The 15530-nt window shown below is 44.8% G+C and overlaps 1 protein-coding gene across 7 annotated transcripts in view; it reads left to right on the top strand.

The window, feature by feature from the left end:
• Positions 1-15530, top strand: part of MYOCD (myocardin) — a 96251-nt gene that overhangs the window by 33596 nt on the left and 47125 nt on the right. For 4 of the 7 annotated variants that reach the window (XM_043473822.1, XM_043473813.1, XM_043473858.1 and 1 more), the window contains exons 3-5: positions 6916-6971; positions 8604-8679; positions 10679-10840. In XM_043473822.1, coding sequence (XP_043329757.1) covers positions 6916-6971; positions 8604-8679; positions 10679-10840 — 294 coding nt within the window. Of the gene's footprint in view, positions 1-2150; positions 2195-6915; positions 6972-8603; positions 8680-10678; positions 10841-15530 lie in introns of all 7 variants that reach the window. The other 3 variants (XM_043473832.1, XM_043473847.1, XM_043473837.1) reach the window with 1 other exon arrangement.

Here is a 15530-nt window from a genome sequence, read left to right as displayed (position 1 = left end):
GACTGTACTTTGTAGAGGCTCGAGATTTTAAGGGGAAAGGTGACAAGAAACACAGAAGGTGGGACAGGTTATATTTCCCAAGAGGGCTTTTTATAGCTTCCTTCTATCACCTGAATTTTCTGAAGCAGAAGGAAGGAGGAAAGGAGGAAGAAAGGGAGTAGAACTGAGGGAAGCAAAGCTGATAGTCATTGGAGATCACCTAATTTGATGATTTTTGGTGTTTTTTAATAAATAAATTGTGTGTTAGGTGTGTGTGTGTATGTATACACACACACACATACTGGTTGGAACAGGGTCAGGGGCCTCTGCCCCACTCACTCGGCCCCCCTCACCCCTCTTAGATAACCCTGTTTCTCTTCCCCAGGGTCCTCTTCGAACAGAGTTTGAAAACCCTGCCTTAGTCCACATCTCACTGTCTTTAACCTTCATGAAACTGAGATTGGAGAGGCCTCAGAGATGCTTTAAACATCCCAAAGCCAGAGCCCAAAGCGGTCCTATTTACAAACTTGAACTGTGAGACTTAAAATGCATGCACAGTAAAATGATAACACAGCCTCACGTTGTCCATAACACTGGAAATAACTGCAGTGCTCCCCCTGGATTTTCAAACTTGTTATAAATTGCTCAAGTGGCTAGCTGCTGGCCAGGTGAATTGTTCACTGTCCTTCTGCTACTACCAGGTAGCCCTGCTGGTTTTAGTTTGTTCACAGAAACACGTGCTCTCCTTGGACAGAATTAGTCTTGAGTTGTACATTAGACTGACCCAAGGCCTTTGCCCATTGCAAAAAGAAGAAATTGCAGTCCCCTCCTGTTGCAGCAGCTGAGGCTGAAACCTGCCTCTCTTGATCCTGGAGTAGCAGCCAGCATAGAGCCCCTTTAAACAGTATGAAAGCACTCTCAGCCAGAAGTACACCTCCAGGCTGGCTTCTAAGATTGCTTTCACATTTATAGTATCATTGGTGGAATTCACATTTTCAAAAGAGTTGTGAAACCTGAGTGAACTAGCCTCTCGACATTAGTGTAGAAATATTACTTTAAGAATTTATGGTTCAGACTCCCTTCCAGAATCCCACCTCTGAATCTCAAAAGGAAAGTTTCAAATTGCCTACTTGTCACCGTCAACTGGAATTCAGAAGCATGGCTCTGCCACCGTCCCCGTCAGGCTCAAGGCTTCAAGAGGACATCAGGGTTCACTTATTTTTTCTTGTTTGGGGACACAGCCCAACCTCCTATCCTTCCCGGACACCTGTGGGCAGGCTCAGGTCTGGTCATCATTTCTCATGCAGGTTTTCTCCACTACATTCTTCTCTTTGGGCACCAATCTCATGGGTTGAAGGGTAAATGCTGTGGCTCAGATGATAAAGAATCTGCCTGCAAAGCAGGAGTCGTGGGCTCGATCCCTGGGTGGGAAAGATCCCCTGGAGAAGGAAATGGCAACCCACTCCAGTATTCTTGCATGGAGAATCCCATGGACAGAGGAGCATGGTGGGCTATAGTCCATGGGGTCGCAAAAGAGTTGGACATGACTGAGTGACTAACACATATCTCCTGAGTTGAATCTTAAATACTGTTTTATTCCAACCCCTTCAGAAGTCTTAGTGCAGAAAGAGAATCAGCTCTGAGTTTTCGATGAAAAAAAGAAAGTCACAGAGCAGTTCAGTAGATATTTTGACCATCTGTTGGGAGAAAAGCCCAAAGGAACACAGAGGAGTTAGACATGAATTCTGTTTCAAAGAGCTTACCCTCTAGAATGTTCTCCCCATTCTCCTGCTTAGTTATGCCTGTTAACAATATTGGACAACATCTCACCACTACATGGAGTAGGTTTCTGGGAGAACTGAAGGAAAGAAATGACTTTCTCTCTCCTTCTGCTAGTACACTGGGGCTGATCTCTATGAATCCAGGGGAGAGAAGCAGGAACATTGAGTTGATTCTCCTGGAATCCAGAAAACGGCATTAGAGAACTGAAGTCGATTACAGAAGCCCAGGGGGCACCCAAGAGGCTGCGACTTCTCTGCGGAGACTCAAAGAAAGCCCCGCTGGCCAGAGAGAAGCATCTGGGCAGCTTGTTCCGTGGTCTGATGGATGTTGATGAATGGAAAGATACGATGAGCTGTGTGTGAATGGTGCTGCCTTTATTTGTTTTGCAGACTAATCCAGGCCTCCGCAGCCACATACTTACGGCAAAGCCTTGGTAAATCCCTCAGTTCTGTGGTCCTCCTCCTGAATAGCGAGAGGCGTCATGGGCCGGTTCCTGCACCCACAGCACACGCAGCTTCTTGATAGTTTTGAGAAGTTGGCGGGGCAGAGTCTTCCTTCCTTTCCTCAGTGCCTTCCTCTGACTTGGCTTCTCCCCACAGCACCCACTCCCCCGCCCCCCCACTGTTGGCTGTTTGAGCAGAACACGGCACAAGGGTTTCATCTGTCCCCCTTCCCTCCCTCCTAACATCTCAAATGTGGAGTGAGATAAAAAAGCCTCCTCGATTTTCATACCAAGCCCATTTGGGTCCAAAACCCTAACTTTTCTACTTCCCCCAATTCTTTCGTTCTATTTTCTAGTTCCTTGCTCCTTAGAAATTAGTGAACTAGTAATGCAGGCATCATGGGAATGTATCTGTGGACCCTTCTGAGAAATTCCGGAGTATTCATGTAGAAGGCATTGAATTCCCTAAGCATGCAAGCCATAATATTACAAAGCTCCATTGGGAAAAGGCAATCTTTTCAGACCCCCTGAGACTATCCTTTGGGTTCTGAACGGGCCATCTGTTGCCACCCTAAAGAGATGAAACAGTTTCCAAAGTATTAACCACACGTGCCTAGCATGGATCCCATTCATTTGGAAGAAGAATACTCCTGGTCCAATTTGTCTTTAAAAGCAAAGCCAATGGACTTCCCTGGTGGTCCAGTGGTTAAGACTCTGCACTCCCAATGCAGGAGGGCGCAGGTTCGATCCCTGGTTGGTGAGCTGAGATCCTCCATACCACACAGCATGACCAAAAAAAAAAAAAAAGCAAAGTCAAGAGGACAAGCATTGCTAAACCTGTTTGTAAGTGGGAAACCAAGAACATGGGAAGACTCTCAGCCTTGTTCAAGGCTGCACCAGAAATAGATGGCAAAGCAAGGACAGAACCCAGAGGGATGGCTCCCGAAACTTTAGTCATCCAAGACTTCTTTAATTATACCCATGACTACTGTAGAGCTTGTATTTAAATCAGTTTTGTCTTCCTCCCCCCAAACCCCTATATATATGAATTATTATCCATATATCTGTCTTTGATTAATTAATGGCATATAAACTTACCAGCCAGTGCTTTTTGATGAGAACAAGCAGTTCTTAACCAAGTTGTTCTGCTTCTAGGCAGCAACTATGAAAAGTGGCAGTTTCATGAAACTCAGCAGCCTTTCTCTGGACAAACACACCCTTTTTCTTCAGTTTTTTGAAATACTGAGAAATCTGTCATAGACATCAGCCACCCCTTCTTGAAGTCTCTGATTCCCAAGTACCTCTGATTCCCATCTACAGGTCAGGACCTACTTGCCATGGAAATGCCAGAGAACCAGAATCCCCCTGGGGGGCTTGTCTGAACACAGACCCTCTGTCCCTCCGCCTCTCACCCGTGCTTTGGATTCTGTAGGTCTGGGTGGGGCCTGAAAATTGGTACTGTTAGCAAGTTTCCAGACGATGCCAAAGATGTTGGTCCAAGGCCACACTTTGGGAACCACTGCCCCAGCTGCTGACCCAGAACACCAGCTCTTGGATGCAGCCTCTTGGTCCTGACCCGTATGCTGGAGGAGGAGCTGGGCTCTCCCCTCCAAGCCCGAGGGGAGAAGGCAGGCCCCGCCTCCGCCATCAGAACTGCCACCAGCCCCAGGCTCCTCTCCCTAGCAGATTGTCAACGGCCCTCCAGCCTGTTTTCTCTTTTTTCCGGGTCCCTGTTGGAGGCAGGAGGTTAGAAGCAGGGGACCACCACAGGAGGTCTGTTCTTATCTTGGGATCTTTTCCTGAGTTCTAAGTAAGCAAATGTTTATACACACAGCTGACCCAAATTAGCCGGAGCTGCGCAGACAGAAATAGGAATAGCCCGTGACTAAACTCCTCATCGAGAACATGAATTCCCCTGTGAGAAGCGATTCATCTTCCTCCCAGGGGATGAGTGAGACGTGTGGCTGACTGAATTTACAACCGTATTTTAATTTGGAATCACACTGACTTATTTTTTTTTTAATTTAGCAATCCAAATTCCTTTTTCAATCCTAAATGTCAACGTCCCTTAAATACAGAATGTTGCCATTTGATACTCCCAGGGCTGTCGGCAGAGGAGTTCCCTCGTGGATTTTCCAAAACGTCAATGTGGTGCACGGGGATGCACTTTCACTTTTCTTGGCCCTTGGGGGGAGGGACTGAAACCCTCTTTTCTCTGGAATCCCAGGAAAGATACATGTCAATCACAGAGGCCATGGCAGGCCAATCCAGTGCCCCATGTAACATCCTTTGAGTCCTGGAAAGAAGAGCGTGGGGTACAACCCAGTGTGTGAATCTTCTCAGCTTCCTTCCCAAGTCCTTGCTGAATGGTCATAGCCTCTCCCACTTTGTGGCAGAAGGTTCCAGAAGACCACTGTGCACCTGGCATCAGAGAACTGGACTGTTTAGTCATTTCACAGGGGAATTGTTACCACCAAAGAGTGATGAATTGTAATTCTGCAGGCTAAGATACAGGAAATGAAGCATTTCATGGAAGAGTTAATAAGCTCCACTAATAAGAATCAAAAGCCTCAGAGATAAGAGAAGCAGATAAATTCCCCCTAAACCCTCAGCTCAGTTAAAACCAATTGAGTTTGGAATGTAAAAGCCATCTCAAGATAGATTCAGGCTGTCCCCTTAGGGTTGCTTCTTAAGGAAAAAGTTGTGTCACTCTTTTTAACGACTTAGTAAGGAAGGCCACACTAAAATCAACTCCTTTTCTGGATTATGGAAGGGATTAAGCCACATCAGTATATAATACCTAGGTGACCACCAGACTGTTGGACAGAGGTGAAGACCTATGGGTTCAGATGGTACAGGCTCACCAGGACCCAGTGGCCCTCAAGCAAATTTGTAGGATCTGGTTGCCTGAGGAAACAGGAGATGGTTTCAGAACTCCATCAGTGTAAATTGCAGCTGTGATCAAAGGCAAGTCAAGACAAGCCTCCTGACTCAGGATGGGGGTCAGAGCCAAGTCAGGGAAAATGTATGAGCAATGCAACAGACCCGCACATTTTTCCAGAGCCACTGAGTCAGGGGACAGGGGAGGGGAAAGAGGCCACTGAAAAGGGCAGAGTTGGCAGAGAGGTTCCTTTTAAGAGTGAAAAGCAGCAAAGAGAAACTGGAGGTGTTAGATCGATGGGAGATGTGGTGGTCAGGCAACAATTGATTTTTTTCCTCCTATCAAAAGGAAGCCCCTTAGTCTCTGGTCAAATTGAGGAGAAAAGGACTTGTCCAGTCTCCTTGGCACAGGGCAGCCAGCTGGGACCAGTCTGCCTGTTCCTTTGGTCAACTCTGCGGTCGTTTGGGTGAGATAGGAAAGTCTGGAGAGAGATGCCTCAGTAGCTCCCCAAGCTCCCCAAGCTCCCCAAGCAATATCCAAGGATAATGGGCTTGACCAGCTGCCGGCACCAGAGTGGAGTCTCCCTTCTCTCCAACAAGCCCGTCCAGGAGCTGGGCTCACATGCGGCATGGTTTTGAGGCTGAATGAGACACACACATTCACACGCATGCACATGCTCACACATTCACACACACAGCCCCAAGTGCCCATCTGGTTAGATACCCAATTTTTTTTTTTTATACCAGCCAAAGTTTGGAAGACTGTTTCCTTGCCTGCAGCTTGGAAGTTGACATCTGTTGAAGTCATATTAGAATTCTGGATCACGTGATCCACTCACTTGTCCAGACCTCCAGTCCAGGAGAATATTCGGTACAATTCTGCAACCACTGATCAACCTCATCACTTCTGATGAAAAGTTACCATTTATGGCTCTGGGTTGTGGTTGTTCCAGGGGATCAGGAAAGGCAATGAAAAGGCAGATTTTTGCAAAAGCAAAGTCAAAAATTCATCACCGTGAGGCATTGCTGGGAGCTGGGAGGAAGAGGAGCAGTAGGGTCGTGGAGAGAAGGGAGGCTGGCATCCGGTCCAGGTTGTTTCTGGCTGCTGTGGACTGTGATGGACCAGTGTCCGTGTCTACTGGTTGTCAGTGTTTTGAGCATCACAGCTGAAGAGAAGTTAGATGGTCAGAGGACCTAGGCTCCTAGCCCTACCAGTGTGGCCCTGGGCGAGTTAATCCCATTCCAGGGGCCTTAAGTTTCCCCTTTATTTCACCATCTCCAAGGTCCCTTCCAGCCCTCAAAGTCTCATTCTGTGCTTCTCTCTCAACACCCTTTGGTTGCATGTTCTTGCCCGACCAGCCACCTACCTGACCCAAAAGGACAAATTGCCTCCCACAACATGGATCACAGCCCTTCCACTGACCTTGACCTCCACCCAGACTTCTGTGCTCAAGGGCAGGGCAAAGCCAAAGAGAGTGGTGGTCACCCCAGTCTCCCCATCTCCCTAAAACTAGAGCATCACCTGTCCCCACCCCCAGGCCAGCCCCTCTTGGGAATCTTGGAATGCCTTGTCTCTGCCACTCCTCTTCCTATCGCGTATTCTGCCCGCGCTGCTCCTCCTGTTTGAGGCTGACGTCCACCTTTCTCTGTGCCCTCCGGCCTCGGGGAAGTGGGTGACCTCCAGGCCTTTCCTTTTCAACTGCTTGTGGCCTGAAGAAGGCGATCACCTCCCCCCTGCCCCCGTGCACAGCTCAGCAAGCACATCGGTAAACACTGCCACGCTGCTCCAGGCCCCAAGGCCCCCTGCTCACATCTGTATCTTTCTGTTTCAGCCCTGAAAAGCCCACCTGAATTCCATGAACAAAGAAAACATTTGGATAGTGACAAGGTAAATTTCTGCAAACCTCCCATCTTTCTGATATTAGACTCTAGGCTATAGATCTCCAGGGGCTAAGTTTGGGCAAACTTCTCCTACAGTTGGCTGGTCCCCTCCCCCCACGCTGTGTGGAATCTTCCTCCTAGGCTCTGAAAACTGTGGAAATAGGATCAGTGATGTTGGCTTTGAAACTGCTATTGGTGAGCTTTTAAAAAAACAGATGTCCCCAGTCTTTCTGATGTCGATCAGGGCATCCCTACAAGGAGTTTTTTCAGAGAGACATGAAATGAGGTAGGTAAGGTAGGTTGGCAAGGTGGCCTCTCTTTCATGACAGGCATTTCTCAGCAACGATCAGATGATTTTAAATCCAATTCAGTGGTAGGGTAAGGCCTACGGATACAGGGCTTATTAGAGGCTATTTAAAGGTGAAAGGGTTTCCCTGGTGGCTCAGTGGTAAAGAATCCGCCTGCCAGTGCAGAAGATGCGAGCTCAATCCCTGGGTTGGGAAGATCCCCCGGAGAAGGAAATGGCAACCCATTCCAGTATTCTTGCCTGGAGAATCCCATGGTCAGCGGAGCCTGGTGGGCTACAGTCCGTGGGGTCAAATAAGTTGGACACGACTGAGTGACTAAACAACAGTGGAAGGCTAAAAGAATTCTGTTTATTTCTCTTTCTTTTAGCATTTGAAGGGGGGAAATTAGCATGTATTCTATACCTTCAGAGCAGGTCTCTGCAACTTGAATTTATTGATACTGTAAGTGCTAATTAGGGAGCACCAGCAGTGCCCCTAGAAGGAAGGCCAGCAGGTGTCCTCCTGGGAGGTCACTGCTAGAGAGTCCTAGGCTGGCAGCTAGTGAGGGGGTGGGAGGCGGGGAAGAGGGGCAGAGCGCCAGGATTCCCTAGAGCTGCTCGTGGGAGGCTGTGCTTCCTGCTGCCTGGAGAATAACTGCCTTTCATCAGAACTGGAGTGAGCCCCAGACCCCCCTTTGGGGGGCCAATTAAGAGATTCAATACAGTGAGATCAGAACCCAGAAATGAGGGCCCTGAAGTCCAGTTACGGCTCTGCCACAGCCAACTCCATCTCTGCAGACAACTCCATCATCAAGAAAACTTTAAGACTCAATAAATACTACGTCTGTAAGTGTCCTTGCAGCTTCAATATGGGTCTCAATCTGCAGGATTCCTGTTTTCACATCCTAAGACAAAACTCAAGGGAAAAACAGGAGGAGGGCATGTGTTGTCATGTTACACTGGATGGCGTGAGGTTACATTTCATCTCTGACTCTAGTTAATTCGTGATTCCTTTACAAAATAAGGTTGGCTATAATATAAGCAGCATGATGATATCAGTTGTATTAATATTTTATGAATAGGTACTTGTCTGCTCTTTAATTTTGGAGCGCTGAGGTGGACCAAAGCTTTTGACATCTTTGTCTTATTTCTCCATCCTGAAATTACTAGAGAGGTTTAACTAGATGAGTCCTCCTTCATCAAAATGTAGAACAGGGATATTCGCATGTTTCATTTGTAAGAAGGTAATGCTTTTTCCTTTTGAGAGAAAGGGGGTTTCTTTCGAAGTTAAAATTAGACCATTTGGCTGTATGATACTGAGAGTGGAATTAATTCGATGCTTGTGTCTGACAGGCTGAAGACACCCTGAAGCGCAAGGCAAGAAGCAGGTCTGACCGTGCGGCCGTGGTGAAAATGCACATACTCCAAGGTAGGGTCGCCCGGAATTGCTAATCCAGTGCCCGTCAGGGAGACGGGAACGCGGGCCATCGTTCAAGGTTCTTTGTCTCTGCACTGTGGCCGAGTCCGCTTAGAAAGGAGCCACTTCCATTCCGAAGTGGGTTTTGAGCTGTCATCTCATCATTCAAGGTCATGTAGATAGTCAACTCGAGAAGCCACACAGTGGCCCAGAAGATACCACACTTGGGGTCCGATCTGAGCTGCACTGCTGCTCAGCTTTCTGTGAGCACGTAGGGAATATCGAACGTGTATCAACTTCCTTTAAAATGTCCATCCTTCATACTAGTAATAAACGTTTAGTTTCAGAAGAGTTTCCCTGGTGGCTCAGCAGTAAAGAATCTGCCTGCAAAGCAGGAGTCTCGGGTTCGATCCCTGGGCTGGGAAGATCCCCTGGAGGAGGGCATGGCAACCCACTCCAGTATTCTTGCCTGGAGAATCCCATGGACAGGGGAGCCTGGTGGGCTACAGTCCATGGGGTCACAAGAGTCAGACATGACTGAGGCAACTGTGCATGCAAGGCTTACAAAATGATGTTTACTGAGGAGACCAGAAAACAAAACGATATTCACAGTAGAATTCAGGAAAGCAAAGTATATACATAAATTGTATTTATAGTCAGATTCTATGATGAAAAGATAAAGACCTAACAATAAATACTGTGTAAATAATCAAGAAATATACCCAATTATTAAAAACAGTAGATTCTAAGTGGGGGAGGTTTCCCAATGCTTTCATTTCTTTTGCATAAATTTTTTTAGTATTTTCTACACTTACAGCAATATATATGTATAGTTCAGTTCAGTTCAAAAAAGGAATGTTATCTGTTGCATCATTAGCATCTTGAATTAAAATATCAGGCTATGAACCCCGAGAATCAGATGCAACTGAGCACACACACACATTAATAGAACAGTGGTACTATGAGGTCTGTAAAGATCTCACCTTCTAAATTTTCAGAGTTGAGCAGAAAGCAGCAAAGTCTCATGGAACCCTAACTTCTGGTTCTGCCTTATTGCAACAACTGGCTTTTAAGACTCTCTTCCATGTTCTTGCACAGAAATAAGTCAGGGCCTTGCCCAGAGAGGAATAAAGAGTGATTTAGAGTTTGTCAGTGATCTTTCAACCCTGCCAGTGATGAGAAACTGAGCTGCCTATTGGATATATTCATTTTTTAAAATCCCTGTTTAATTAAATAACCATTTCCCTCCAAAATTGTTTCTTTTACAACCAGGTCAGGACATTTGAATCAGTTAGTATCACAACCTCAACAGGTCTGAAACCCTTAAGAAGTCATGCTATCACAATTATTACAAATGTGTGACTCTTTTGCAACCCCATGGACTGTAGCCCGCCAGGCTTCTCTATCCATGAGATTTCCCAGGCAAGAATACTGGAACGGGTTGCCCTTGCCTTCCCCAGGGGCTCTTCCCGACCCAGGGATCAAGCCTGCGTCTCCTGCAGCTCCTATATTGTGGGCAGATTTTTTTACTGCTGAGCCACTAGGGAAGCCCCAATTATAACAATAGATAATATTTACTGCCAGCTCATCATGGGCCGGGTAGTACCCAGGCCTCCTGCATTTCAGGCGGATTCTTTACCAGCTGAGCCACCAGGGAAGCGCATACAGATTGGATGGGCATGCAAATGCTGTCATTTAAAGTCAGCAAACGAGGCAGGCCCTATGGACTGTTTGCTTACAGAATCAACAAATTGCACATTTCCCCCCCAAAATCCTCACAAAGCCAGTTTCTCTAACACTTCTATGCTCTTCAATTTGCCTTTATTTGGAAGTGTCTGGTCCTTGCCGCTAATTCATGTGAAATGAGGATGATTGCATCGAAAAATTATTAGGATGGTGGCGTACAATGTGTCAGAGTGTTTGGGTTACAGAAGCAAGAAACAGAATAAAAATAAAACCACAAAAATGACATCAAATTCTAGAGCCAATCGTCTTGATTTTAACCCCTCAGCCTCCACTGCAGAGAGATCAGTTCCGACTGCCCAGATGAAGCTGAAAAGAGCCCGTCTCGCAGATGACCTCAACGAAAAGATTGCTCTCCGGCCGGGGCCGCTGGAGCTGGTGGAGAAGAACATACTCCCTGTGGCCTCCGCTGTGAAAGAGGCCATTAAAGGTAATTAGCACCCACGGCAGGCTTCCTCGCACTGGGATCTGAAGGCAGCCACTGCTCTGAAGTGCTGGGGTCCTGGGGGTGAAGGCGGCTCACTAAACAAGAGTCTATCCAGGGGTAACTGTTCCAGAATGTTCCCAGAAATCCCAGGAATGAGGGAGAAATTCCCAGCCATCCCCCTCCAATGTCAGGTTGACATAGACCAGGGTGGTTCTGGTCAAGCAGATCAGAACGTCTCCCCCATGGGGATCCATCACTCTGGAGTCAGGGTGCGCCTTGGGTCCCTCTTTTAAAGGGGTGGAGACTGGCAGAACAGAAAGAGCCCTGGACCTGAGTGGGAAGAACTGGGCGCTAAGCCCAGTTTGGGCTCTGTGGGCTGAAAAGTGTTAGTTACGCAGTTGTGTCTGACTCTTTGCTTCCCCACGGACTATAGCCCGCCAGGCTCCTCTGTCCAGGGAATTCTCCAGACAAGAATACTGGAGTGGATAGCCATTCCCTTCTCCAGGGGATCTTCCCAACCCACGGATCAAACCCAGGTCTCCTACATTGCAAGCAGATTCTTTACTGTCTGAGCTACCAGGGAAGCGCCCCCCCCCCCCAAAAAAAAATATATATATATATTTATTTAAAATATACATTTAAATATATATATTTAAAAAGCTGATCCTCTGTCACGAATATTACACATCCTTTTATCAACATGTCCTATACCTTTTTTGTTTTGTTTCTGTCCTTTGTCTTTTGATTTTCTATGTAGTATATTTTACCTGTAGCAGTTTTTAATTTCTGTATAGTTCAATCTCTTAATCTTTTTCTTTGGGTTCTGAATGTTATTGCTTACTGAAAACACTTCTTACCTCAAGAATAGAGTTATTCACCTATTCTGTTTTCTAACATGTTTATACTTCATTTTTATATTTCAGTCTTTATGCTGAAATATAAAAGTACTTATACTTTTATATATGAGAGTGCATGGTTTAAGAGACAAGGTCTAGTTTTCTTTTTTCCACAATTTTAGCGGTTTATTTTATGATACATCTTGATCTCTGTCTTCACAAGGCTGTTTTACATTGGCCTGATTTTTCTCATGTTTCTTGGCTACTCTTAGAAGTTTCTGGTTGGTGAAATTTAGGATCAGTTTCTTATATGCCAACTTCAATCCTGTGAGAATGTTGTTCAGGATTGCAGTGAATTTATAGGCTAAGTTATGGTGAATTCATATGTTTAAATTATATGAATTCTTCTGAGGCAAAAAGATAGTATCTCTTTTCACCTTCACAAGCCTTTTTTAAAAAATTTCCCCTGGTAAGGTTTTCAAAAATAAATTTGTATCAGTTATTGCTTGCCTCTGGGAAACCTATTAATTTTGCACATTTATTTTGTAACTTGAAGAGTTGCTTCAAAGATTTTCTTAATAGTTCCAGTAGTTTCTCATTGTATCTTAAATTGTTTGGATATATAATCACATCATCTGCAAATAATGAAGATGTGCTTTCTGCTTTGTTCCTCCTTTCTGTCTGGAAGTGCTGGCTAGTAGTTGAAAAGAAACATCATAAATTGCAAAATATCATTTTAAGTTACATGCAGTATATGCATAGCACAAATTATATATAATTTTTTATATTTTATTTATAAATTACCTATTTGTATTTATAAATGATATATAAATGATAACAATAGAGTGTATTATACAAGTCAAATATATATTTTATTATACATAAAATATACAGGTATGTATCTAACCTATAAAATTATATGTATGAATTATATAAAGCACATGTAATTTATATAACTTTACATTATGCAGTTTTATTATATAATTTAATAATTATTGATATATTACATAGTAGAAAATTATTATTATTGCTACATTGCCAGTGCTTCAAAAACAGTATTATAATGTTATATATTGTATTGGCCAAAAAGTTAGTCCAGTTTTATTTGTGATGTTGATGATAACACTTTTATTTGATTCAGTCTTCCTTGGGAATTTCTCTAGTCATTCACCTCTAAATATGATACTGACTTTTGCCATAAACAGATATTCTAAGGAAGTGTTTGTTCTAGTCCATTATTAAGAGTAGCTTTTAAGATGGATGCTTAGTTTTTAAAATGCTTTCCACATTCATGAAAAGATGACCATTTGAGTTTCTTTCTCTCTTCTAGGAATGTGGTACTACTGTCTTTCTTAATCATCCTTGTATTTCTGGAAATAAATCCTACACGGATATTTTTCCCCTAGAAATTGCTAGAATTTTATTTGTGAATTTTACATCTCTTTGGTTATTAGTTGGGATAACAGAAGCTGCTAACCAAACCACAAAATTTCAGCTGCTTAACAATAGACATTTATTTCTTATTTATAAATGGTCCAGAGAGGGTTTTCTTCTATGGCAAGCCTTTCAGGCACACAGACTCCTTTGGTCTTGCTACTCCATCATCCCCTAGCACAGAGGCGGCAAACTTAAAGAGCTAGATAGTAAGCAAGCTCTCCAAGCTGTCACAACGACTCAGCTCAGCCATCATAGTGGATGAGGAGCCGCAGGCAATACATAAACAAGTGGGCATGGCTGTGTTCCAATAAAGCTTTATTTACAAACAGACAGCAGGCTCACCAGCTATAAATTTGCAAACCTGTGCCCTGCAGCCTTATCATCCTCCAAATCTCACCAGAGAAGAGAAAAGAAAGGAACAGCAGTTTCACAGAAACATCTCTATACTATGGAAGGGGGAGGGGGATGTAAATTTTGATGAATAGCTTTTGATCAAGAACCTGAACAAGAGTCATGCTGTGGGCACAGAAAAAAATAGCATCTGAGAGGCACTTGATATGCATTGTTTGATACTGGTAGAGTGTGTCAGTGTGGACAAAAGGAAGAGTCGCAGATGACCAACCTTGGTTTCCCTGTTGGTCAGCTGGTTAAATGGCAGCCATGTATCATGGGAACTGTGAGCAGAGGAGCAGATCAGGGGAGAGATGATGAATTCCTGTTTCATGTTGGAGCTGAGAGATCCACAGGAACTCGAGGGGCAGGGGTCCAGTAAGCAGGGGTTTCTACCAAACTAGACTGCAGAAGAAAGTCTTGGCCTAGAGCTAAAGACTTAGAAGACTATGGGAATTTAAACTGATGGACTTGCTAAGAGATCCCTTTCATGTATTCATTTCTTCATTTAATGATTATGGAGCATCTTCTGTGTGTCAGGCACTATTCCAAGTGTTTGCAATATATTAATGAACAAAACCTACAAAAATGTCTGCTCTAGCAGAGCTTATATTCTAGTACAGGAGACATAGATGATCAGCAAAACCTGTGAATAATTATATATCCTAATAAAAAGTGATAAATGGTGTGAAAATAGAAGTTGTGCAGGGTACAGAGTGCCCAGTAGAGGGTGGTTGGGTGGATGGAAGGAAGTATAAAAAGTGAAGAAAACAATGTATAAACAGAGGTAGTAAGGATCTGTGAAGAATAAAGAGAAGGAAAAGCTAGAGAAAAAGGTGGTGGAGGTTGACCTCACCCAGGGAACCCCCATGCGTCAGCCTGTTCATCAGCAATCTTTCAACGTGCATGAATTTCTACCAGCAAGGCAATGGCATCTTCAGTTCAGTCTCTCAGTCATGTCCAACTCTTTGCAACCCCATGGACTGCAGCACACCAGGCTTCCCTGTCCATCACCAACTCCCAGAGCTTACTCAAATTCTTGTCCATCACGTCAGTGATGCCATCGAACCAGCTCATCCTCTGTCATCCCCTTCTCCTCCCGCCTTCAATCTTTCCCAGCATCAGGGTCTTTTCAAATGAGTGGCATCTTATGACATGTCATCTATCTTATGACAGACATGTCATAGGGACAGAGGAAGCTTCCCAGAGACCAGCTGTAGAAATAGCCCTCTGAGTAACCCTTCCAATGGCAACTGGTGGTCCCCACCCATCTCCTGGCTGTCACTTCTCTGGATCTCATCCTCCACCCTCAGCAAAGCAGCGACTCAGGGTGGTGGTTTTCTGTGTATTGTTCTCCTGGCCTCTGTGTATTTTCCCTCCTTGGACCACGCGCCTTTCCAGATGTGTTTACATTTTCCAGCTCCCTCCACAGCTGTGCGTCTGTGTTTCTGCCAATCCCAGAGCGAAACGCTCACTGTCTTCCTCCCCGCCCCCCGACCCAGGTTTTATTCAAGACCAACTTTTCTTCAACACAAAGATGAAATAAACTAGAACACCTCGCAAGGAGGCTGTTGACAGAGAACCAGCCCCCACTGTGGGGTTTTTCTTCTCCTTGGCAGCTGTCCCCACCCTTGCCCTCAGCTGAGTGTCTGTAGCAAATCTTTCCACCTACACCTTCCTCTCCTTTGGGATGCCAGCCAACCATCACTCTTCCGGCCTGCAGGTATATTTTCTGAGTCAGGTAGAAGTTTACAGATTCCAGCTGGAGGAAACTTAGGCTTGTGTGGGCTACAGTGATATGATGTGAAAGAAAAGGGGGCTTGTTTTTTATGTTCTTTTCTGTTTGTTTTGTTTTTGATGTTCTTTTTGGTTTGTTTTGTTTTTTAATTTATTTATTTTTAGTTGGAGGATAATTGCTTTACAATACTGTGTTGTTTTCTGCCATACATCAACATGAATCAGCCAAAGGTATACATATGTCCCCCGCTCCTTGAACCCTCCTCCCACCTCCCTCCCCATCCCAGCCCTCT

The sequence above is a fragment of the Cervus canadensis genome, chromosome 1 (assembly GCF_019320065.1).
Source record: "Cervus canadensis isolate Bull #8, Minnesota chromosome 1, ASM1932006v1, whole genome shotgun sequence".
Taxonomy (NCBI): Eukaryota; Metazoa; Chordata; class Mammalia; order Artiodactyla; family Cervidae; genus Cervus; species Cervus canadensis.
This window is presented reverse-complemented; position numbering and strand designations above follow the sequence as displayed.